Source organism: Phyllostomus hastatus, unplaced genomic scaffold (assembly GCF_019186645.2).
Source record: "Phyllostomus hastatus isolate PE091 unplaced genomic scaffold, TTU_PhHast_1.1 phas_contig_30, whole genome shotgun sequence".
Classification (NCBI taxonomy): domain Eukaryota; kingdom Metazoa; phylum Chordata; class Mammalia; order Chiroptera; family Phyllostomidae; genus Phyllostomus; species Phyllostomus hastatus.
In genome coordinates this window covers 9,023,379-9,047,497 of record NW_025333841.1, presented here as the reverse complement: position 1 = coordinate 9,047,497, position 24,119 = coordinate 9,023,379, and the positions used below count along the sequence as shown (strand labels likewise).

General features: G+C 39.9%; 1 protein-coding gene across 1 annotated transcript; it reads left to right on the top strand.

The window, feature by feature from the left end:
• The first annotated feature begins 3,235 nt into the window (after nucleotides 1-3,235).
• Nucleotides 3,236-22,872, top strand: VGLL1 (vestigial like family member 1). Its single transcript, XM_045839457.1, has 6 exons — nucleotides 3,236-3,367; nucleotides 8,200-8,412; nucleotides 9,908-9,910; nucleotides 13,926-14,348; nucleotides 16,214-16,270; nucleotides 22,829-22,872. The coding sequence occupies exons 2-6, from the start codon at nucleotides 8,217-8,219 to the stop codon at nucleotides 22,870-22,872; spliced, it is 723 nt and encodes a 240-aa protein (XP_045695413.1). The 5' UTR covers nucleotides 3,236-3,367; nucleotides 8,200-8,216.
• The last annotated feature ends 1,247 nt before the right edge of the window (nucleotides 22,873-24,119 follow it).

Below are 24,119 nucleotides of genomic sequence, written 5' to 3'. Positions count from 1 at the left end.
TGAACCATGCCTAATTTTTGTCCCGCCTCCTTGCCCATTTTTTCTCAGTAGTGTTTTCTGGCTCATCAATTCTACCTGACCAGTAAATACTGTGGTTATACAAGGCTTGGTCTTAGTTCTTCTTTATGTCTTGCTCTCCACTCTCCTTGGTTGAGTCTGTACCATCAGACCCCAAATTTACATCTCCAACTCAGATCTCTCTCCCTACTAAAAAATATCATCTCTTTGTAGATGGCTCAAAAACTCCTCAAAACCAGCATGTTCAAAGATAAATCTTTATTTTCTTTCCTAAAGATGTTACTCTTGAAATGTTTCATAGCTTAGTGAAGGGCACACTCATCAATCAACTTATGCAACATCCAACTAGGGCTAATCCTTGATACTCCTCATATCTTATATCAATTCAATACCAAATCTATAAATTTTATTTTCTAACTATATCTTAAATCCTTCCATCTCCTTCTATAATCTCTAGATGCTGCTACCATCATTTTCCCACTATGCAAATAGCCCTCTAACTGGTCTATTCACATCTGCTTGCTCTCTCAATCCTTTGTTTACAGTGAAGTCTGATAGATGTTTTCAAAATGCACATCTGATTATGTCACTTCTCTCACCCTTCCCTTCTCCACATTCATCAACATATATCTCTATAAACCCTTTAAAAGCTTATTATTCTTAGGAAAAAGAAAAAAATACTTCATATGGTCTGCAAAGTCCTGCTTGTTCTGGCCCCTGCTTACCTTTTCAGCTTATCTTATGCCATGTTTTCTCCCATTACCTCCATTCTAGATGCACATGGCACTCCTTTTTACTGTTGAGCATAATCATTGGCTCCTCCCACCACAGGGTTTTGCACACATGGCTTTCTCAGCTGGAAACACTCATCCCTCCCTTCTTCACTTGGTTAACTCCTCTAGGCTTCTCATATCTCAGTTTAAGCATTATTTGTTCAGGGAAGACTTCAGATGAAGCCAGCTTTCCTTAGCAAAGCTCTCCTAGTTCCAGATATTGATTTATTACCATTACAGTTGTATGTTTATTTATGTGAATAGTCCAGTAATTTCTCTCTTTACCACTACTTATTCATTCACTCAACAAATATTTACCAAACACCTTACTATATTGTAAGTATTATTTTATAGAAGAGGTGACAAAGTGTAAAGATAAACAAGCAATATGATGTCAAGAGGTGAAAAGTACTATAAGAAAAAGTAGGTTAATAGGACAGAAATTGAGAAGCAGCTCCTTTTGAGAAGACATTTAGAGAAGGCTTCTTGGAGGAAGTGACTGAGCAGAGATTTGAATGAAGCTAGAGAGCAAGTCATGAGGATGTCTGATGAGCATCTGGGGAAGAAGAAAGAGAGAGGATAAAGACTAGAGGGTATTTAACCTGTTTGAGGAATAGCTAGGAATTCAGTGGAGCTGCAGTGGAGCAAGGAGAGAGTGGTAAGAGATCAGAAGAGACAGCAAGGAAGGAGCCAGGTCATGCAGGGATGTGTAGCCATGAGACTTGGAGAGATATCATTGAAAGTTTTTAAACAAGGAGTAACTAAAGCCAAATGCTTGACTTCTGAGCTATGGTTAATAATATGGTGTAGCATATTTGAAAGTTGCTAAGAGAGTAGATCTTAAAAGTTCTCAGCACAAGAAAAAAAGGTGTGTAACAATGTATGGTGACAGACATTAACTAGACCTACTTTGGTGATCATTCTACAGTATATACAAATATATTGTATCTGTTTCATCATTGAAACATGTCTGTTGAATCATTATGCTGTACATCTGAAACATGTCATGTCTGTTGAATCATTATGCTGTACACCTGAAACTAATTATAGTGTTGTATGTCAATTATATCTCAATTTTTAAAAACCTATCATACAGGAAAAAAACAAGAAGTGACTGAGTGGGTTCTGTGCATGTTCTAAAATGATTTCTGTGACTGTTTGGGTGTGAATGGATTGAAGAGGGCTAAAGGTAGAAGCAGAAGTTCAGCTGAGGCTGTGGCAGTGGTCCTGGGGATAAATGATGGGGTCTTGGACTAGGGTAAGCTTGTGAGAAAGGACTAACAGGATGATGACAAAGGATCGGAGTGCATTTTGAAGGTAGAGCATTTTGTTGATGTGTTCCTCTCAACCTAGTGGTGGGTTTCCTTCTCACTTAGAGGAAAGGCAAAGGACTTAGGCTGGTGGCTGAGGCCATTTGTGATCTTGTCTTTCTCCCCCTTAACTCCCTCCTGTCCAGCCACATTGGCCTACTCATTCTTCTGTGCACAGAGCAAGTGAGCAGGATCCCACCTTTTGTATTTGATGTTCCCTCAGATATCAGGACTGCAGGTATCAACATGGTTTTTTTCCACCTCAGGGTTCTGCTCAAATTTCTTCTTATCAGAAAATCCTTTCTTGATCTCCCTATATAAATGATTACCTCACCCTAGCACTCTGAATTTTCCTGATTAATTTCTCTTTGTAAGTTATTTCCATCCTACATATATGTATATGTACACACAAACATATAATGTGTCTATATTTATTCCATGAAGGTAGAGATGTGGTCTGTTTCATTCACTATATAACAGAACTCCCAGAATATTGCTTGGTACACAGTAGGTATTTAATAAATATTTGTTCAATTAATATTGTTGAAATAGAGAATGAGAGAGAAAAGAATGGCTTCAGGGTTTGGGGCCTCAATGACGGTGCTACCTCTTGAAGTAATATTGAAGATTTTTCAGAATGAGGATTGGGACCCCCTGCTCCAAATCTCCAGCTGAAGTGTATTGTAGGTTCAGAGACATCCTGACTTCCTTTGGGGCCCACAGAAACTTGCGACAAGTCCAGAATCCTGGGGGTCTGGGCTCCTCTTCTCTCATCATGGGGAAAGAGGGATAAAATAGTAATGAATTAAAGGAGTCTCTCAATTCCTGAGACTCAAAGTGACATCAGTTTGATCCAAACCCCACAACTGATGTTTCAGAGGTTATTGACTCTGTGTGTGGTTTCCGGGCAAACAATTGGCCACCTACTTTAAGAGACAATATACCTAAGTGCTTTTTAATGCAAAAAGAAAGAAATAAAAAAGAGCTACCTATTTTCCTCATTCCTGCAGGTGCCCAACCCGATTGACTTGTTGGAGTGCATTTTCTGCATTCTTAATAGATAGCTAGCAGGAAATGCCTTGTATAGCTCTACTAGAGGGGCAGAAAGCAGTGAGTAGAGGATACAAAATCTCCGGTCCCTGCTCCTGCACACTCTCAGCTGCTCTGAAGGGGGCCAGGCAGCTCTAGCCATCAAAACACACCTTCACTCAGCCATAGGTTTGCATCTTCATCTTGCTCTGTCTCCGTTGATGGTTGGGAATTAAGGTAGGACAAGCTGGGGACATTTTTTGGGTGGGGGGGTGGAGGAGGGATGGAAATTCAACTGGAAAGGAATCAGGGTGTGGGGAATGGTGAGCATCATATGCTTTGCTCAGGGAGATGCAATCTAGTCCCTATGGGGCTTTTATTCCAAATGATCCTTGTGACGACCTCTTTGACTCCCCAGCCCAACCCTGGGTGCTGGGAACCATTCTGCAGAAAGGTGGTGTGTCCGTGCATGTAGACTGTGGTAGAGTTGAGGCCAAACAGCCTGTATTGTATTCCATGTCATAATGTTTGTGCAAAAGATTGGGTAATATTTTGAGGTATTTGGAGCTCTTGGTGTCTGTATATTTTGTGCACTGGGACAATTGTAAAGCTATTGTGTACTTTTATATTTTTGCTGTTGTCATTGCACAGCTGGCAAGGTTTTGTCTGCAAGAGGCATTTACTGCAAGCCAGGCACTGATACAGAAACACCTTCTTCAGAAAGCCCCATCCTTTCTTCTGCTTCATTGATATCTCCTCAGTTTTAGCTTTGTAGCATCTGCTTCTAAGCCAAACCCACCCTGACCAATTCACTTGTAAGTAGAGATCCCTCACAGAAGGCTCATTGGAGGATAAAACTGCTCAAGTTTCTCCAGAGGTGTGGTGAAATGCAGTTCTGCAAAAGATTAAGCCAAATAGCAGTTCTCAGAATTTTAACATCTCTCAAATACAGATCCTATCCATTGAAGGCCAAGTGCAATGAAGAGAACTGTTCCTGAACTGGATTGGTGCAAGTAGCCCATGGCTTCCCTTTGAATGCATGTCGGTGTGTTTGGGAAGTAACACAGGGCAGAGGTTGTATTTGCAGTTTATTCAGGATCTTCAGTTCTAGGGTTTGAGTCCTCCAAGGTGAAGGGCCTAAGATGTTGCTTGTGACTTTTTTCATCTGTACCCTTTTCTGCCTGTGGCCAGGTGGCCTATGTTCTAGTATCCCAAGGATACTAGGAATGTGCTTCAGGGCTCTGAAGTTCCAAGGGTCCAGCCAGCAGTTTCTCTTTGCTTCTGTTGTGGCGCCAAGGAGACTTAGTAAAGATAGATAGGTGGCAAGCTGTTTCAAGCCTGAGCCTAGAGCAGTGGCCACAGGCAGTTCTGAGAATAGAGTCCTACAAAGGTACTAAGAGGCTCTTGAAGGGAGAGACTTCAAAGAGAAGCCCTGAGGGAATGCACAAATATTCTGCTTTCTTCTATAAAGGAAACCAAATCACTGGGATAAGGTCCTGGCTCAAGGTCCTCCAGAAATTAGAGGCCATGCCTTCACATTTGGTAGATGGGGAGACTGAGGCCCACAGAGGAGAAGGGACTATTAGTCCCCCCACCCCCGGTAGACAGTAAGGGCAAAAGGACAGACATAGAAGCCAGAGAGACTTGGGTTCAAATCCCAGCTCTGCCACCATGTAGCTGTGTGGCTGGGGCAGTTTATTTCATATTCTCTAAGCCCCAGTTTGTTCATCTCTAAAATAGGGATAATGAGTACTTTGAGGCTTGAAAAGATTGGAGAAAATATATGATATATTTCTGTCACAAAGTAGGAATTCTGTAAATGATAGTTTTAGGAAAAGTACTGCCTCCACATTCATCACTTTATAATTCATAACACCTTTGCTTTATTTTATTTTTGCTATTTTTTGAAATATAGCTGACATACAACATTGTGTGGCTTTATGGTGTGCAACATGTTAATTTGAAAAATTTATATATTGTAATATGATGGCCATTGCAGCCATAATGAACACCTCTCATGTTATATAATTATCCTTTTTAGCAGTTGAAATAATTAAGTTCTAGTTAGCAGTTTGATGATGATAATACAGCACTGTTGTCTATATTCACTGTACTGTATGCTAGATCTCTAGGGCTTATTTACAACTTGTTGCAGGTTTGTACCCTTAAACAATATCTGTCCTGTCCTCTGGTAACCACCATCTTATTTTCTGCTTGTACAAGTTTGGCTTTTTAAAATTCCACATTTATGTGATAACACACAGTACTTGTCTTTCTCTGACTTATCTCATAATGTGCTCAAGGATAACACCTTTGCTTTATTTCTACAACTCTGAATATCTGAATATATCATGTACATTTTCATTGAGGAATAATTTACCTACAGCAAAATGCACAAATCTTAAGGGACCAATATGATGACTTTTGACAAATGTATACATCCACATATAACCTTTGCCTACCTTAAAATGTAGGACATTCCCAATAGCCTCTTCTCCTGCCTCTTCCCAATCTCTACCCCATAGGCAACCACTTTTTTGACCTCTATCACTAGATATTATTTGTGCCTGTTCTATATAAGTGGAATCATATATATTTCTTTCTTTCTGGCTTTTTTCACTCAACATGTTTTTGTGATTATTCCATGCAGTTGTGTGGGTTGGTATTTTATTCCTTTTTATTGTTGAATAACATTCCATTGTATAAAAATGTCACAGCTATTTTATTTATTTTCCTACTGATAGGCATTTGGGTTTTTGTTTTTCACTGTGGGGCTATTATAAATAAAGCTGCTGTGAACATTCATATACAAGTCTTTGTGCGGCTACATGATTGTATTTCTCTTGACCATATGTACCTAGAAGTGGGATTGCTGGGTTATGTGGCATGCCTATGTTTAACTTTATAAGAAAACTGCCAGTTTTTCAAAGTGGTTGTTCACATGTTTTTTGAAATAAGGATACAATGGATTCACTTTTCAAGTAGTGCTCAATCAAAAGCTTCTGCAGAAAATATAGTCCAATTATGACTAAGGCTAGAATGATTCTGAAAGGAGAGTTCTTTAGAAAGTGTCCCTACTGACTGTAAGGTTCCTTCCTAACATCCCCATCATAATCTGTTGACACTTCTAACAGAGCCATAAAATAACAGGCTGCAGAATTCATATACTCCAATCTCTTCATCTTATCCAAAAGGAATTTGAAGCCCAGAGAGGTCATGTGGTTTCCCAAAAGCCAACCTCAGATCCTCTGACTTCTCTAATTGACATGATTTCCTTGCATTGTGCTGTCTGTGCATGAAATGGCATCCAGCCATTCAGCCCTTGTTTACTGAATACCTACCTACATTGTGCTAGGTGCTAGGGATAAAGAAATGAGTAAGAAATGGACCCATCTTGAAAGATCTCACAGACCAGGCTATTCAACTCTCCTCATTTTCATTATATTCACAAAAATGAATAGATTCTTCATGTGTCTTTAGCCTGAGCACATAGGTAGCTAAAGGTAAAGAAGTAATCAGATGTGCTACTTCTCCAGTTAAAAGAGTCACAGCATGTCTTGAGTGCCTGCTGTGTGCACTCAAGAAGCTCACAGTTACAATACAATTACAGAGGCCAAGTTTAAGGCAATGCAGCAAATGGCTATTGAACATCTATCTATTCTATTGCAGTCCCTGTTCTAGGTGCAGAGAATAAGGTCGTGTGTAGAGCTGATGTTCCAAGCACTTTTCTTTTAAATATTTATTTACTTATTTCTAGAGAGAGAGGAAGGAAGAGAGAAAGACAGGGAGAGAAACATTAATGTGTGGTTGCCTCTTGCGTGTCCCCCACTGAGGATCTGGCCTAAAACCAAGGCATGTGCCCTGACTGGGAATTGAACCTGCGATCCCTTGGTTCACAGGCCAGCACTCAACCCACTGAGCCACACCAGCCAGGGCTGCTTCAGGCCCCCCCCCCTTTTTTTTTTTACCAATGTTGCCACAATATACTAGTGTTTAAAAAGTGTGTGTGTGTGTTTGTGTTTCTGTGCTGAGATCTACATTTGGTTCAGAATATAACTCTCTTGAGTCCTCAGGACTGGTATGGTTTGTAATTGCTAGTTTCTAAGATGAGGTGGAGGGTAGATACAGGCCATCATCATACATAGATTCCAGCATCAGGGGGAGTGGGAGAAATTGATGTGTTTTATTCTCTTGCATGGAAGAGGAAAAGATGGAAAGCAATGCTTACTTTGACAACTGAAATTGTCAATATCCACTGGATTCCTTAGTCAGCTCTACAGGGCAGCTCACCCTGTTGTCTAGGGAGATCTACATATAGTTCTGGGAGGAGGAAGGCACTTCCCCAGAAGGCAAGTTACTTTGTGATTTGACCTCGTTGTTATGTTTTTAAAGATTTTATTCATTTTTAGAGAGAGGGGAAGGGAAGGAGTAAGAGAAGGAGAGTAATATCAGTGTGTGGTTTCTTCTCACATGCCCCCTACTGGGGACCTGGCCTGCAACCCAGACATGTGCCCTGGCTAGGAATTAAACCAGCAACACTTTGGTTCACAAGCTGCCCTCGATCTACTGAGCTACACCAGCCAGGGCTCATTGCTGTTTTTTAAAAAGATTTTATTTATTTATTTTTAGAGAGAGGGGAATGGAAGGAGAGAGAGAGAGGGAGAGAAACATTAGTGTTGTGCAATAGAAACATCTGATCAGTTGTGTCCTGCACAGCCCCAACCGAGAACCTGGGCCACCATCCAGGCATGTGCCCTGACCAGGAATTGAACCTGTGACCCTTCACTGAGCCACACCAGTCGGGGTCTTGTTATTTTTTTCCTGATGCTCTTCTAGTCATGTTGCCAGAAAATTCTTCTCATTTGTGAGGAAGGACCCCTTTAGTGCTTCATAGAGCTCTGTCTTATTGTTTCCTGAACACTGATCAGACTACTCTCCTCAGCTCATCCTCAGATCAGTACAACATGGTTGTTGAGCTAACTGCTTGCCCTCAAGTATGCTGTTCATCCAAACTATAGCTAAGCCACTTGGAAAAATAGTGCCAGTAATCTTTTACATTTCATCTGCAGCTATCACCTGTGTCACAATGGAAAAAATGAAGAAGAGTGCTGCCCAGATGGAGAAGCCTGTAAAAACTGAGTGGGGTCCCCGGTGTGTCATTTTCACCTATTTTCAAGGGGACATCAGCAGTGTAGTGGATGAACACTTCTCCAGAGCTCTGCGCAATATCAAGAAACCCCAGGAATTGATCCCCTTGAGCCAGAGTAAAGATATGGTCCTAAGTAATGGTAAGCATGTTGGGAGGGAGGAGGCTGGACTTCCCTATCAAGGATACTACTGAAAGACAGTTCTCTGATTTCTCTTAATGCACATAGACATAAATGTATTTGCTGAAGGTAAGTCACATTGTCTAGATCAGGGATGTCAAACTCATTTTCATTGGGGGCCATATCAGCCTCATGGTTGCCTTCAAAGGGTGGAAATAATTTTAGGACTGTATAAATGTAACTACTCCGTAACTGTTAAGGAGTTGAAATTACATTCAGCCCTTTGAAGACAACTGCGAGGCTGATGTGGCCCCTGGTGAAAATGAGTTTGACATCCCTGGTCTAGAGAGAAGCTGCCACCCATTTCTTAGAAGTTTAATGTGAAAATGGACACTGTTCAATCAAATTAGTTTACCTATTGTATTGTTTCCTCAATTGTGTAAAATGCTGGGTTCACTGCTCAATTCACAATAAGAGCACCATAACTATTTGCCATTATCACCATTATCAGTATTATCATTATAGTTGTGATTACTATTACTACTATTGCTGGCCTCACAGGGGCAGGAACACCAAAGCATTCATGACATTAAAAAGCATGTCCTAGTAGGTACACCCAGCCTCCTCTCCACTAATAGTGGATGATCTGGTGGTCAGGGATAGTACCAGAGACAAGTAGGTAGAACCTCACCACATCCCTCTTCCCACCCTTAACAATATCAAGGGTGTCTACTGCACTCACTATTTGGTAACTTTTTAAAATATGTATTCTTACATCTCAAAACAATTATTTTAAGAGCTATGTCAAAATGTGCTCATTAAAATATCTATGTTTAGAGAAAGCCACAGAAATTAAGCTGTCCAGGGCTACTGTATGACTTTAATGGACCCTAGACACTTTGTCTTCATAGGCCCATTCCTCATAAAGATATGAAAAAGGACATTTTGTGACTGCATTGGCATAAAAACAAACATAATCCAGGCTGCATTCATCTTATATATTCATTATCATCAGTATATTCATTTTCTTTCCATTTTAAAAGCAGTTAAAATATTTTCATGGTCTCCTAAGAGTATTCATGGGCCCTAGGCACTATTCCTGCTGTGCCTAATGTAGAAGTCATCCTACCAGCTGGATGTGAATTGATGAGAATCTTTATCACCTTTTTGAAGTGTGCAAATAGACCAGGGTCTTATTGATTTTTAAGAGCTCTTTATTGAAGTTGTTGAGCACACATGTTGAATGCCTTGCTCCTATTGGAGGATGTATATGCCTCCAAGTGGGACACTTCATGCAAAGTGGCCAACTAGGGCCTCTGCCTGCAGGGGAAGAGCTCACCTGTTTTCAGATGCCATCACTCTGGCTTTACTCTTTGACTTTGGACAAGAAGTTGATATATATTTGATATACTCACCTTTGCAGAATTTACTTCTCTCCAAGAGATTCCTTTTCCAGTCAGGTGATGTGATTTTCTTAGAGAATCTTATGATTTAAGTAAACATGTGGAAGGGAGTATGGTAGTAGTATACACTAAAGGAAATGCTGTAGAAGATCTTGTTGTTAAAATGGCAACAAGGAGGCAGGTGGAGAGGTGGGGAGGTGATGTTCAAGAGTGTTCTGAGTATTTCACAGCAGGAGAGGGAATGATTGATCTTGAGACATTTGGGGAATTGATATATGGAAAGTGGGATTCAGAGGACCTTTCTGGGTCCTGAGAAGGTACAAAATTCCAGGCTCTTCAAGCACAGATAAGTCTGCTAACTTTGATTCTTTGGATCAAAGATTGGCTTAAAATTATTCATTCATAAAAGTTAAAAACTCCTTCTTTTAAAGTAAGGAAATTTAAAGTAAGTAAACTTCTTTACTTTAAAAGAACTTTTTAAGCATGAAAATAATGTGTTAATTTTTGAATATTTTAGAAAACATGGGTAAACAATCAGTACACAAAACCACATGGGCTATGCACACATACTAAGTTTTACAACATAACATTATTTTGTACAAAATGGGTTGTAACTTTTTAATAATTAACAATAGTTGTATGTATCTCTGTGCCATTACATATTCTACTACATATCATTTTAATAGCTCAAGAGTATCTTTCTGTTAGATATACTAAATCTATTAAAATTTTTAGACATTTAGATTATTGCCAATCTTTCACTGTATTATAAATGCCACTTTGAATCTTGTAGCTAAATTTTTACATGCATCATTAATATCCTTAAATTGCTATGAGTGTAATGACTGGGTCAAAGTATATGCATAAATTTTAGAGTTTTGATATGTAGTGATAAATTACTCCCCAGAAATGTTATGCATATAACCTGCCACCCCTCCAACCCCAGTAGTGTGGGAAAGTGCCCAGCTCACTGTACTCTTTGCAATGTTGGGAAGTCATATACAGTGAGAACATGAGGTTTGGAATCAGACAGCTTTACCATTGCTAACTCTGTGGCCTTAGGCAAATTACTTTAACTTGTCTGAGTCTGTATTTTTCTCATCCAGGCTGCTGTGAGGATCACATAAGACCATGTATGCATGGTGTTAATCAAAGAGTCTTCTCCACAGTAAATGCCCAATAAACAAAAGCTGTTCTAGATTTGTAGTTGTTCCTTCCCATCTCTGATGTATTCCTACCTGAGAGTGGACACATACTGAGCACAGGCTTCTGAAATGTCTCTCTCTCTTTTAATAATTTGCTTCTTTATCTCTTTTTTAAAATATTTCAATTTTTTATGTTTTACAGTTGTCCTAGTCTTTCCCCCTTTGTCCCCCTCCATCCAGCCCACATCCCACTTCCGTTGTCAATCCCCACCCCATTATCTATGTCCATGGTGTCTCATATATGTTCCTGGACTAGTCCTTTCATAAAATATCTTTTAGAGGAAGTACCTACTTGATCCCCCACATCAGCCCTGAAGTGCTGCTGCTATGGTTTTTTCTGCTCACTTTCCCCCCTCCCTTCTTGGCACTGGGTGACTGAGGGCAGGGAGGACCCTCTGGCCTCATACATTACCGTTTTGCTTTTTCCTGGGTTAATTACATGGAGTGTTGCAGACTAGGAAAGAAACCTATGCATATGAGCTCAAACTGGGTTTATAAGCCAAAACAATGATTAATAAAAATAACAGCAAAAGCTATCACTTATTGAGTGCCTATTATGTACCAGACACTGTGCCAGGTTCTTTACATAGATTATCTCATTTAATTTCACAACAATTCTGTGAGGCTCAGAAGTGGTAGGTGGTGTGTTCAGTGTCACACAGCTAGGAAAAAGCAGAGCTGGGATTAGACTCCAACTCAGTCTGACATCAAAATCTGTTCTCTTAACCACACTTCACATGCTGCTCTCCTCAGTGTAGATTTAGTGAGGAAGTATTGTATGTATGCATGTGTTTCAGAGTGGGTACATGTTTGTATGTGCACTTGTATGCATAAGCACACATATACATATGTGAGTACATGCATACATGCATGCATTCATTATAATAATATTTAGTCAGGGTCTACTATGGGCCAGGCACTGTACAAGTTCCTGAAGATATAGCAGTGAACACAAGAAAAATGATTTTAGTCCTCTCAAGTTTTTTTGGCTAGTGGGGAAGGCCAATAGTGAATGAATGAGTGAATGGGTGAGTGAATAAATGCAGAAATTATAGATTAGGACTATTGCTGTGAAGGAAATAAACAGAGGAAAGTCACAGACAGTGGCAGCAGGATAACAAACTTTAGACTGCAGGTTCAGGGAGATCCCTTCTGAGGAGGTAACATTTAAGTTTGTGTATAGAAACTAGTTTGGAATAGGGGAGCAGGGCTACGATGCAAAAATAGAGTCCTCTTGGGTGGAAACAAAGTCTTTAGCACCTAGAGATGCTTTCTAGAGGGTTCTGGGGCTCTCAAAAGTGTATATAGGCAGGTGTGGGAAGTGTCTCTGGGTTTTCTTAGGAGGCAGGGGAATAGCTTGCCAATTTCACCCTAAAGGGAGAGAGTAGCAAATGGGCACTAGCAATCTCTAAACAGGACCTAGTATTAAGACCAGAGGCCTCGGGAATTATACAGGCATGGATGGGACTAAGAGGCAGGGTCTTTGTATTCAGAGTTGGAGTATATGGAATGGAATCTTGCATTCCTATTGAAAGAAAAATTCAGCCTGCTCTAAGTATCCCAGATCCAAAGTGTTCCTTACTTGTTCTCCATTCATTAATGTAGTTTGAGGTTTGAGAAGGCAGCAGAGTCTTTCCGGGGGCTCCCTCACTCATCTCCAAAGGTAACTAAGAGGGGAGACTTGGATAAGAAAGTGTCACCAAGGGCCACTTCTAGTAGTAGCAGCAACCTTGAACCAGTCCAGGCTGTGGTTTAGGATACCTTTATTAGTTTACAGAGTGGATGGGTATGGTTGCTGGAGCATTTGGCCCAAGAATCCTGAGAAAGATTGGCCCACCACGATTCAGGATCTCTACTCCATGGGACACCAACGCTCAAGCCTAGTATGGAAAGGTGGCTTTTACCAGACCACTCAAGGCCCACTTTTGGGTTGCTGTGAACTTGGAAATGGGACAGTATGTACCTCCCCTCAGGCTCCCATTCAAACTGCTCTGGTACACTCAGTGACCAAATGGGACCTTGGTGCCAGAGAGTGTGGCACGCCACACACTCTTCTTAACATTTCTGGAAGGGAAGCAGTTCAAAGAAATACTGAAAACACATAGGGACCCTGCATTCAGTGCCTAGGTCATAAGTACAAGATCAGTAAGGCCAGTTCAGATTGAAACTGCCCAGTTGTTGAGGCTACACATTGTTTCTAATTTGTGCTGAGGACATGCAGTACCCTCACTGAATATGAAACACAGACAATGGTTATACTTAGTCAGCTTAATCACTCCATTTGTGCTATACAGTGTCCTGAATTGCTACTGGTCAGCAGATATCAGTTTTCAAAAATAGCATTCATCCCCTTTATTATATTAAGATAATAAATCTTAATATATATTTCTTTGCTCTTGATTTCATTAAAAGAGGCCAACCATCACCTGTTGCTCATTGTAAACGATATGAAATGTTGAGCAGAATGTCTGTGCCACATAAGTTAGGGCTTTTTATGCTCTCTGGATATTATGATGAGTGAGTGATATTTTAAAAACCTGTCCTATATTTTTATTTTAAAAAATATTTTACTAATTTTACTTTTACAGAGAGGAGGGGAGGGAGCAAGAGAGAGAGAGAAACAGCAATGTGCAAGAGATACATCAATTTCTTGCCTCTTGCATGCCCCCAACTGGGGACCTGGCCCACAACCCAGGCATGTGCCCTAACTGGGAATTGAACCAGCAACATTTTGGTTCCTTTCAGTTTTCAGGCCAGCACTCAATCCATTGAGCCACACCAGCCAGGGCTACATTTTTCAAATTAAAAAATATAGTATGTATTAACCAGAAAAAATTAAGTTACTTCCATTATGATAATAATAAACATCTAACACATGTTCTAGATCTTTCCTTCCTAGATGGACATTTCCAAATTGGAGATGATTTGGACATGTCTACAAATGAGTGGTGTTTCTCTTCTGAATGGACAAAGCCACAGCCAGAAGTATCTTTTGCAAAGGGTGTCACCAACTGCAGCATGAATGGGTTTGAGCCCATGGCTATCACTCAGTACCCTCAGTCCCTGACTGTGAGTCCCTCTATTGAGCCAGGCCAGCTGTTGCATTTCTCTTCCCCAGCCAGCACCAGCTCCCCAGAGCCTGAATACCCTTGTGCCTTCTCCTCGGGGCACTTAGTTTCTCAGGCTGAGCCTGATGGGGAATATCAGTCACTCCTGAATTTTCCCCATCAAGAGAGATGTGTAGCTCATCCTCAGCAATCTGCCATGTGGGAGAATTGCAACTCTGACCAGGCAACCAGAAGCATGGGATCTCCCTTCAGCCAGCCTTTCAACTCAGCCCACTGTAAGTAAATCCCTCTAGATACTTGGAGGCTTGCCTCTGATTGGTTAGGGTTGAGAGTGAGTTGGCATAAGGCAGGGTGTCAAGACTAATTGCTGCCAGTCTGGACATGAGGCTTCTGAGGGACAGAGTGTTCTGCTTAAATGTTCTCTGTATCTTCACTAGGCTTCATTGACATTGACAGTTTAATGAATCAAGGGTTAAATAGAGAGCCAGCCAGATGAACCTGGCTGAGAATATTCACCCAGTCTGTTGATTTGGACTTATCCTAGAAAAATGATGGGCTGCTGCCTAAATTCATAGGGTTTGCATTCACCTCACTGTAAGCCACCAAATAATCCATTTGTAAAACAAAACTGTGGAATACCTACAAGCTCAGACTCTATCCTCCAAACAGGTTCGCATCTTGCAGTGATGCCAGGCTCCTGGGCAAAAACAAGGGTAATCTATACTAGCCATCTGCTCCACACATTAAAATTCAAAGCAATTGCAGAGGCAGCCCCATTGCTGCCTGGAGACTGTCACAGTGCCTGGCTGTATGTGGCTCACACTTGTGCACTGGGCTCCTCTTGCTCAGTTTCTCTTGGGTTCCTGTTCCCTGGTCATTACCCCTCCCACTGAACTAAAACAATTCTTCATTTACTCACTCACTCAGCAACTATTTAATTAGTGCCTACTAGATGCAAAATACCCATAAAAAAAAAACCAAAAAACCAAAAACAGGACTCCCTTCTTTGTAAAAGGATAGGGAAAGATATGGCCTGAGGTGTACTTTCTTTCTCTCTCTCTCTCTCTTTCTCTCTCTCTCTCTCTCTCTCACACACACACACACACACACACCAACAAACCCAACACATTTTACTACAAGATTTGCCTTTTACATGAAATACTGGGAATTATATATTTTATAGTTTCATGGGGCCAAGTCTGAATCCTCTACATTCCACACTCAGTGAATTTTATTTTAGACCTCCCTAGTCAATACATATCTGGGGTTCTATTGTCCCATTTCTGAGAGAAATTGGTAGAAGCTACCTTTACTCTGAATAAGTATATCATACACAAAAGGTTTATTCAGCATAGCTTCCATAAGTCAAGCACTGTGTTCTATCCTAATGCTGAAAAAAATTTCCCATTAAAATACCAGTCCATCATTTCTAGAGTTTGATTAGAAATGTACTTACAAAGAGTAAATTATTAAAATGTCATGCTTGGGAAACTTATGAAAATTTCTACCATGTACTCTTTGTCAAACATCTGTTCCTACTTTATTTAGAGGGAAAATTTGGCCAACTATGTTTTTGTATCTGCTCTGCATATACACAGCAGAGCTCTGTTTGAATAGTTGGTTAGAATGCAGATGGCACAAATTATTGCCTCACAAACATAACTCTATACAGTTTAAATCCAATTCATCAAGTATTTAGTGTGCATCTACTATATGCCAGGTATACCATGGTAAAACTATAATGCAGGCATTATTCCAGTCCCCCAGCTTCTAGATACATTTTTATTTTTTATTTTTAAATAAATTTTTAAAAATGTGTATCATTAAAGTCTTGACTGTCACAAAGTCTTCACAATTTTCTACTAATGTTGACACTAGTTGAATTATTTGGTGACAGATGGCTCCTGATCTGTTGGGGAAGTTAGCAACCCTTAATTAGAAACACTGCCTAGAAGAAGATGGGAACAAGGCCCAGGGGGCCTTAAGAACAGAAGGTTCTGCATTTTTGCAGCATTTAAGAAAAAATATGCTAGATGTCCATAAACTGAGGGGTAGGTGATTTGGGAGACCTGGAGTAAAACTGGGCACTTTCTAACCCAGTCCAAGAGATTTCATTTTCAACCATGTTTTACTTTTCTAGGTACGAAATATTTTCCCCCAGCTCATGGTCCTGCAAGTGTCAACCTTGCCAGTGATAGCCTTGCACATGAAAGTAAGTATATATTCTGCTTTTGATAGTGTGTCTCTACATCTTGAGAAAAAACTGGAGGAGAAGCTTGTAATGTAAATACCAGGATCTCTAACAACTGAAAAGACCCTCATTTCTATTATTTAGTATTTTTAAAAGATTTTATTTATTTATTTTTAGAGAGGGAAGGGAGGGAGAAAGAGAGAGAGAGAAACATCCATGTGTGGTTGCTGGGGGCTGTGGCCTGCAACCCAGGCATGTGCCCTGACTGGGAATCGAACCTGCAACGCTTTGGTTCACAGGCCACGCTCAATCCACTGAGCTATGCCAGCCAGGGCTATTATTTAGTATTTTCATAGTTAGAATTTGTTTCATCTGAGTCTCAAAAAGCCCATGCACTTGGTAACTTATAAAATCCTTGAGCATTTTTTAATTTTGACACAGAATCAACTTTATTGAATTTTTTAAAAAATCTGAGCTGAATCTGAGGTGATTCAGAAAAATGAACAAGTTTCAAACAGGTGAAAAGACTTGCCTTAAGATCACAGCAAATAGCAGAGGTACAAGCTCTCTGCTCTCACAGTATCATAATATCGAAATCATAAATTACAATAAGCATAAATCAGCAAAAATAATTCCAACTTAAATCATGTATACAACAGTGAAAAGTAGCAACTGGTAAGATTATTTTACTGTGTACGGGTTTACTGTATATCTGTGGCCAGCATACTATCCTCAAATAGGGGAGGGATGCAGAAGTCTTGGAAAGCATGCAAAGGAGCAATATTACCTTGGGAAAGGGCTAGGGAATGAGCTTTCCAAGTAGAGAGTAATTGAGGGGAGGTGGCCATCTTGCCACTGTGCTTCTGGGCAGAGGGAGACAGCAGAGTGAGGTGACTGGAAAGAAGGTAACTTCTTAGGGCTTTAAATAAAAAGACCAGGAAAACCCAGCAAAGCCCATGCTTGCTCTTAAGCCAGTCTCCCAGTCTTACTTGATGGTGAGAACCACAGGTGGAGATTGTGAAATGCACAGACCCTGAGACCTCACTTCCTGTTTTGGTAGGTTTGGCATAGGACTCAGTTGCCTCCGTATGTTTGATTCTTTACATATTTTATATTAACCTAATTTTAAAGTGAACTGGATAAACCTTTCGGTAGGAATTTTGGTAGTTTTGAAAGATTTTCTTCATGAGGTCCCAGGTAAGTATTTGTCAAAAGAAGGAAGGCAGAATCTCCTCTTATTCTTCCAATATGGCCTAGTCCCCTCATGTGGGCTGTTGGTTACCTATGATGCAGTGACCATGTAGAGCAGGAAAACAATCAACCAGAAGGGTAGTTAGAGAGATTTTCTTTTTTTTTCTTTTTTAAAGAGTTAGAGAAATATCAATGTGTGGTTGCCTCTCCCCACAGGAGACCTGGCCTGCAACCCAGGCATGCACCCGAACTGGGAACAGAACCAGCGACCCCTTGGTTTGCAGCCTGCGCTTAATCCATTGAGCTACACCAACCAGGGCGAGAGAGATTTTCTTGAGGTGATTCCCAAAAAGTTTGGTGCCAAAATTTTTAGTAAATTTGATTTTTTTCATTTGTTCAACTAGAAACTGAATGTATATTGCTTCAATGCCTATAGATAATAAGGACATTGATATTGCTATTTGCCAGAGTGTGTGTGTATATGTGTGTATGTGTATATATATACACATACCTTTGTGTGTATGTATGAATGTGTATATATATACACATACCTTTGTGTGTATGTATGTGTATATATACACATACCTTTGTGTGTATGTATATGTATATACATATACACATACCTTTGTGTGTATGTATGTGTATATATATATATACACATACCTTTGCCTTTGGTATGCCTTTGGTATATATACACATACCAAAGACATACACATATGCCTTTGGAGGTGTGTGTGTGTGTGTGTATCTGTCTTGGTCAGTCCCTTCACAGAGTTAATAATCTAGTGGATAAGGCAAAACCCCCTCCCCCCAAGAAAAAGGGAAAAAGCAAAATTTTTACATGTTATGATTAAGTGCTATGAAGGAAACACATGGTGTTGCCATAGAGAAAGATGGGTGCCAATGTTGAATAAGGTGGTCAAAGGAGGCTTCTTGGAGGAAAGAACATGTAAGCAGGGGCTGCAAAGAAGTGCGGGAGCCAGTTTTAGGGAGAGTTAGGGTAGAGCTAGAGGGAGATGGAGAAAGCTGCCCCATGTAAAGGCCCAGAAGTGTGTGAGGAATGAGAGAAAGGTCACTGTGTTCAGAGAGTAGTGTGAAAGGGAAAGTGGCACAAGACTATGCTGGAGAGGTAGACAAGGGCCAGGTGACAGAGAGTATTTTGGATTATGTTGGGAGTTTGAATTTCATATTCTAAGTGACTTGGTGAACCCTGGGAGACCCTTATTAAGTTCACTGTGGATTTAATAAGGTCACATAAACTGTATAGATAGATTGGAGAAAGACAAGAATGAAAACAGAGATCAGTTTGGAGGCAAGAAGCATGGAAATATAATAGCCTGGACTAGGTAGCGTCAGTGGAAAAAGAAGTATATGTATTTGAGATCTATTGGGGAGGTTTAGCTCTTACGATTTGCCTAATACTCTGGATTGGTTTCAGGTCTTTTACCTCCTTGGCTAGGATTATTACTAGGTACTTTATTTTTCTTGTTGCTATAACAAATGGGATTTTTTTTCTGATTTCTGTCCCTGATATTTCATTGTTGGTATACAAAAGTGCCTTTGATTTCTGAATATTGACTTTATATCCCCCTGTTTTGCCAAATTGACTTATTAGGTCGAGTGGTTTTTTGGTGGAGTCTATAGGGTTTTCTATGTACACTATCATGGCATCTGTAAACAATGACAGTTTTCCTTCTACCTTTCCAGTTTGAATGCTTTTTATTTCTTTTTTTTTTTGTGTGATTGCTGTGGCTAGGACTTCCAATACATGTTGAATGGAAGTGGTGAAAAGTGGATACCCTTGTCTTATGCCTGATCTTAGGGGAAAAGCTTTTAGTTTTTACCATTGAGTATGATGTTGGCTGTAGGTTTCTTGTATATGGCCTTTATTATGTTGAGGTATGGTCCCTTTATTCCCACTTTGCTGAGTGTTTTTATCATAAATGGGTGCTCTACCTTATCCAATGCTTTTTCCACATCTATTGATATGATCATGTGATTTTTGTCTTTCCTTTTGTTTATGTGATGTATTACATCACATTAATTTGTGAATAGTGTACCAACTTTGCATCCTTGGGATGAATCCCACTTGATCATGGTGTATGATCTTTTTAATGTATTGAAGAATGCAGTTTGCCAATATTTTGTTGAGTATGTTAGCATCTATGTTCATCCATGATATTGGCCTGTAGTTTTCTTTTTTTCTTGTGTCTTTGTTTGGTTTTGGGATTAGGATGATGCTGTCATCATAAAGAGAGTTCGGGAGTCTTTCCTCCTCTTGGATTTTTTGGAGTATTTTGAGAAGGATAGGGGTTAGCTCTTCTTTAAATGTTTTGTAAAATTCTCCTGCGAAAGTGTCCAGTCCAGAGCTTTTGTGTGTCAAAAGATTTTTTATTACTGCTCCAATTTCATCAGCTGTTATCAGTCCGTTCAGGCTTTGTGCTTCTTCTTGATTCAGTTTTGGAAGATTACTTGTTTCTCAAAATGTGTCCATTTCACCCATGTTATCAAATTTCTTGACATATAGTTGTTCATAGTAATTTTTTACTATCCTTTGTATTTCTGTGGTATCAGTTATAATTTCTCCTCTTTCATTTCTGATTATATTTATTTGGGTCCTCTCCCTTTTTTTTCTTGATGAGTCTGGTTAAAGGCTTGTCAATTTTGTTTATCTTTTCAAAGAACCAGCTCCTGGATTTATTGATCCTTAGAATTGTTCTTTTAGTCTCTGTCATTTAATTCTGCCCTGATCTTGATTATTTCCTTCCTTCTACTCACTACAGTCTTTGTTTGTTGGTGCTCCTCCAGTTCTTGTAGATGTAGGGTTAGGTTGTTTATTTGAAATTTTTCTATCTTTTCTAGGTAGGCCTGTATCACTATGAACTTCCCTCTCAAGACTGCCTTTGCTGTGTCCCATAGGTTTTAAGCTATTGTGTGTTCATTTTCATTTGTTTCTAGAAACTTTTTGATTTCTTCCTCGATATCATTGTTAATCCACTCATTGTTTAATAATGTGTTGTTCAGACTCCATGAATTTGAATGTTCTTTTTTTTCTTGAGGTTGGTTTCTAGTTTCAAACCCTTGTGGTCTGAGAAAATGCTTGATATGATTTCAATTTTCTTGAATTTGTCGAGACTCATGTTGTGTCCTGTCATATGGTTTATCTTTGAAAATGTTCCCTGTACACTGGAAAACAATGTGCATTTTGCTTCTTTTGTGTGAAATCCTCTGTATAATTAGTTAAGCCCATTTGATGTAGTGTGTCATTCAGTGCCACAACATCCTTGTTGATATTTGGTTTGGAAGATCTGTCCATTTTTGACAGTGGTGTGTTAAAATCCCCTACTATAAGTGTGTTGCTGTCTATATCTTTCTTGAAGTCCTCTAAGATTTTCCATATATATTTGTGTGTTCCTATGTTGAGTGAATATATGTTTACAATGTTTATATCTTCTTGATGAACTCTTCCTTTGAGTGTTATGAAATGTCCTTCTGTGTCTCTTTCTATGGCCTTTGGTTTGAAATCTATTTTGTGTTCTGCAAGTATTACTACTCTGTCTTTTTTTTCCTGTCCATTTTCTTGGAACATATTTTTTCCAACCCTTTACTTTCAGTCATGTAGATCTTTTTTTCTGATGTGGGTCTCTTGTAGGCAGATTTTTAGCTGCTCTTTTTAAAAAAGATTTTATTATTTATTTTTAAGATAGAGGAGAAGGGAGGGAGAGAGGAAGAGAAACATCAATGTGTGGTTGCCTCTCATGCACCCCCTACTGGGGACCTGGCCCACAACCCAGGCGTGTGCCCTAGACTGGGAATCAAACTGGCAACCCTTTGGCTCACAGGCTGGCACTCAATCCACTGAGCCACATCAGGCAGGGCTTTAGCTGCTCTTTTAAAATGCAAATTTGCCAAGCCTTTTCATTTTGGCTGAAAGGTACCTATAAATGATGTTAACATAATCCAATTAAATAACTATTTTTAGAGGGAGGGCTTTTTTAAAGGCAAATATTAGAACCGATTTGTATGGTAATGGGAAAGCTCCAACAAGGATGAAAAGTTTGGCTCTGACTGCTGTGGCTCAGTGGGATGGGCATCATTCAGCAAAGTGAAAGGTTGTTGGTACAATTCCTGGTCAGGGCACATGCCTGGGTTTCTGGCCTGGTCCCTGGTTGTGACATGTGTGAGGGGTGGCTGATCAATGTTTCCCTCTCACATCAATGCTTTTCTCCCTCTCTTTCTCCTTTTTTTCCCTTCTCTAAAATAAATAAATAAAATCTTTAAAAAAAGATGAAGGAGGATGAGGATAACTTCATGGGTGAAGTCACTGAGAACATGGAACAGACATATGGAAGTGTTGACATTTGCTAGGAAGAGGGCACATTCTACCATTGCAAGCATATAAAAGAAAAACAAGGACACACGTGCAAATAAGCTTGTTTGTGGGGAGTCTACAGAGTACTAATCAATTGATTTCTATTTTCTCAGTGGGCTATGGGGCAAGATCATCAGCTGAGGGTGGAAATTAGTGATATTGAAGAAGGTGGAAAAGTATGAAAAAGTCCTCTTGAGCACTGGGAATGCAAGCCTGCTCATAGACAAATATGAGCAGGATTTCTTAGTGCTGATCTAAAGTCTTAGATCATGAGTTTCAAGTGGAAAAATTCAGCTGGGTTGTGCAATTTTCATCAGTGGTGCTAGGTTAGTGTAATGTACAGAGAAGGCCAATGATAAGGCTTAGACAGGGTTGATGTTTTGGCAAGTGAGCATGATGAATGAGGAAAGAGGAAAAAAGGAAAGGAGCTGAGAGTGTTTGGAAGTGAGTTATTATCACAAGGGACCATGGTATCTAAGCTACAAAAAGAAAGAAATAGAGACAGATGGAGGGTAGTGTGTAGTGGAGGTTGATGGAATGAATGGAGGATTAGATTATGTTAAAATGCAGAAATAAGACTACTTAAGTCAATGACATAGGAGGTGGTGGTTGAACAGTAGATGTTTGATATTGAGATGACAAGGGTGTCACCTGGGCAGGTGATTTCAAATTCTAGCATGTGACTATGGGAATGTTTGGCTGAGATATAGTAAAAGATCATTAGAGATGAGAATAACAAGAATTACAGAAGTGAAGCAAAATAAGAACCAATACCTACTTATAATGGAGGTGCTATTTATATTCTGTTCACAGATGAGAAAATAAGGCAGGTGTCATTAATATTCCCAGGTGACATATGGAAAAAGTGGGGTTCAGATAGGCTAGGTAACTTGCCCAAGGTCACACAGCTAGGCAGTAGTGAGGTTAAGGTTCACACCTGGGCTCCTTGACCCTCAAAGGCAGCTTCTTCCTCATTGTGCTTATCTTTTTTTTTTCTTCAGAAAGCCAGTCTTCAGAGAGAAGAAGAGATCTGTTCTTTTATTGAACTTCAGTTTGAAGAAGAGAATTTCTACTAATGATTTTCTACTGTGAATCTAGAGAGTCTGAAGACATCACCGTCTTTTCCTCTTTTCACCACTAAAGAGCACCAAGTCTGGAGCAAGTTTCCATCCTCCCTAATATTGAATACTACTCTTTGTTGGCACCTGTGCCCTATGGCAGGGGTTTTCAAACTTGCTAAGTGAACCTCCAACATATAAAATCATTAGAAAAGCTGTTCAAGGATGGGGAGCATGGAGGCACAGCTGCTTGCTCATCCCACCCTGTCACTACACCCACTGCTCTCTACTTAGAAATCATAGTCCCCTTACTCTCCACAAGTGGGAGAAAGATCAAACCAAGACTGACTGTGAGGTATCTTCTGAGGTTGTCCTACTTTTCCAATTGAATGGCGATACCAGGACCAGCCTGAAGCTTTCCAACCTTAACCAGACTGTGACCAGATTTACTCCTACCTTTACCAAAATCAAAATGAAAGTAGGGTGGGCAAGATCCATTAAGAATAGTTTGAGGCTAGAAATTTTCTGTATCTTCACATTCTGGAAGGAAGCTGTAAAGGTCTCAGGCTGGTTCTGATAAATAAAATACTTTTTACTTGGAAGATTTGATTCTTCAATTCTAAAAAAGTATCTCCAACCAGAATTGCTGAGAAATTAAGGGACTAACTTATTGGAAGTTAGTAAGTTAGTTAGTTAGCAAACTGCCTCATTCCAAACTGGACCTAGAGTAAGTTCTGTATCCAGAGCATTTCTTAGCTGCAATTCTATGTGTTCCTGTCTGCTCTAATTCTGAGGATGGGGACTCTGTCACTTTACATCCCATTGGTGTTCATCTGGATCTTAAGAGCACCTTGCAGCCTTCCACAGGTGCAACCTGTCTTCCATGAACAACATAACCTTTCCTTTAGCAACTCTTTCACTGTTAGTAAAATCAGGGAAAATTAACTTTCTTTTCAGCATAGAACCATTAGGGCCACCCATGTAGATAACCCACTTAGATGAACTACAGGTGGTGAAAGACATGACTTGTCCAAGACATAGCAGCAGAACCTCCCTGTAGATTGTTCCAGATAAAAAGACAAATTTCTCCAAACTCATTTATCTCTCTAATCTAGTAGACAGCCTTGTATCCACTGTGAGCTTGGTACTTATCACATGACAACCCTGGAAGCCCCTGCTGTAAATATTCCCCCACTCACACCCTACTTGTTCCTGTGTAACAGCTGATAGAGTG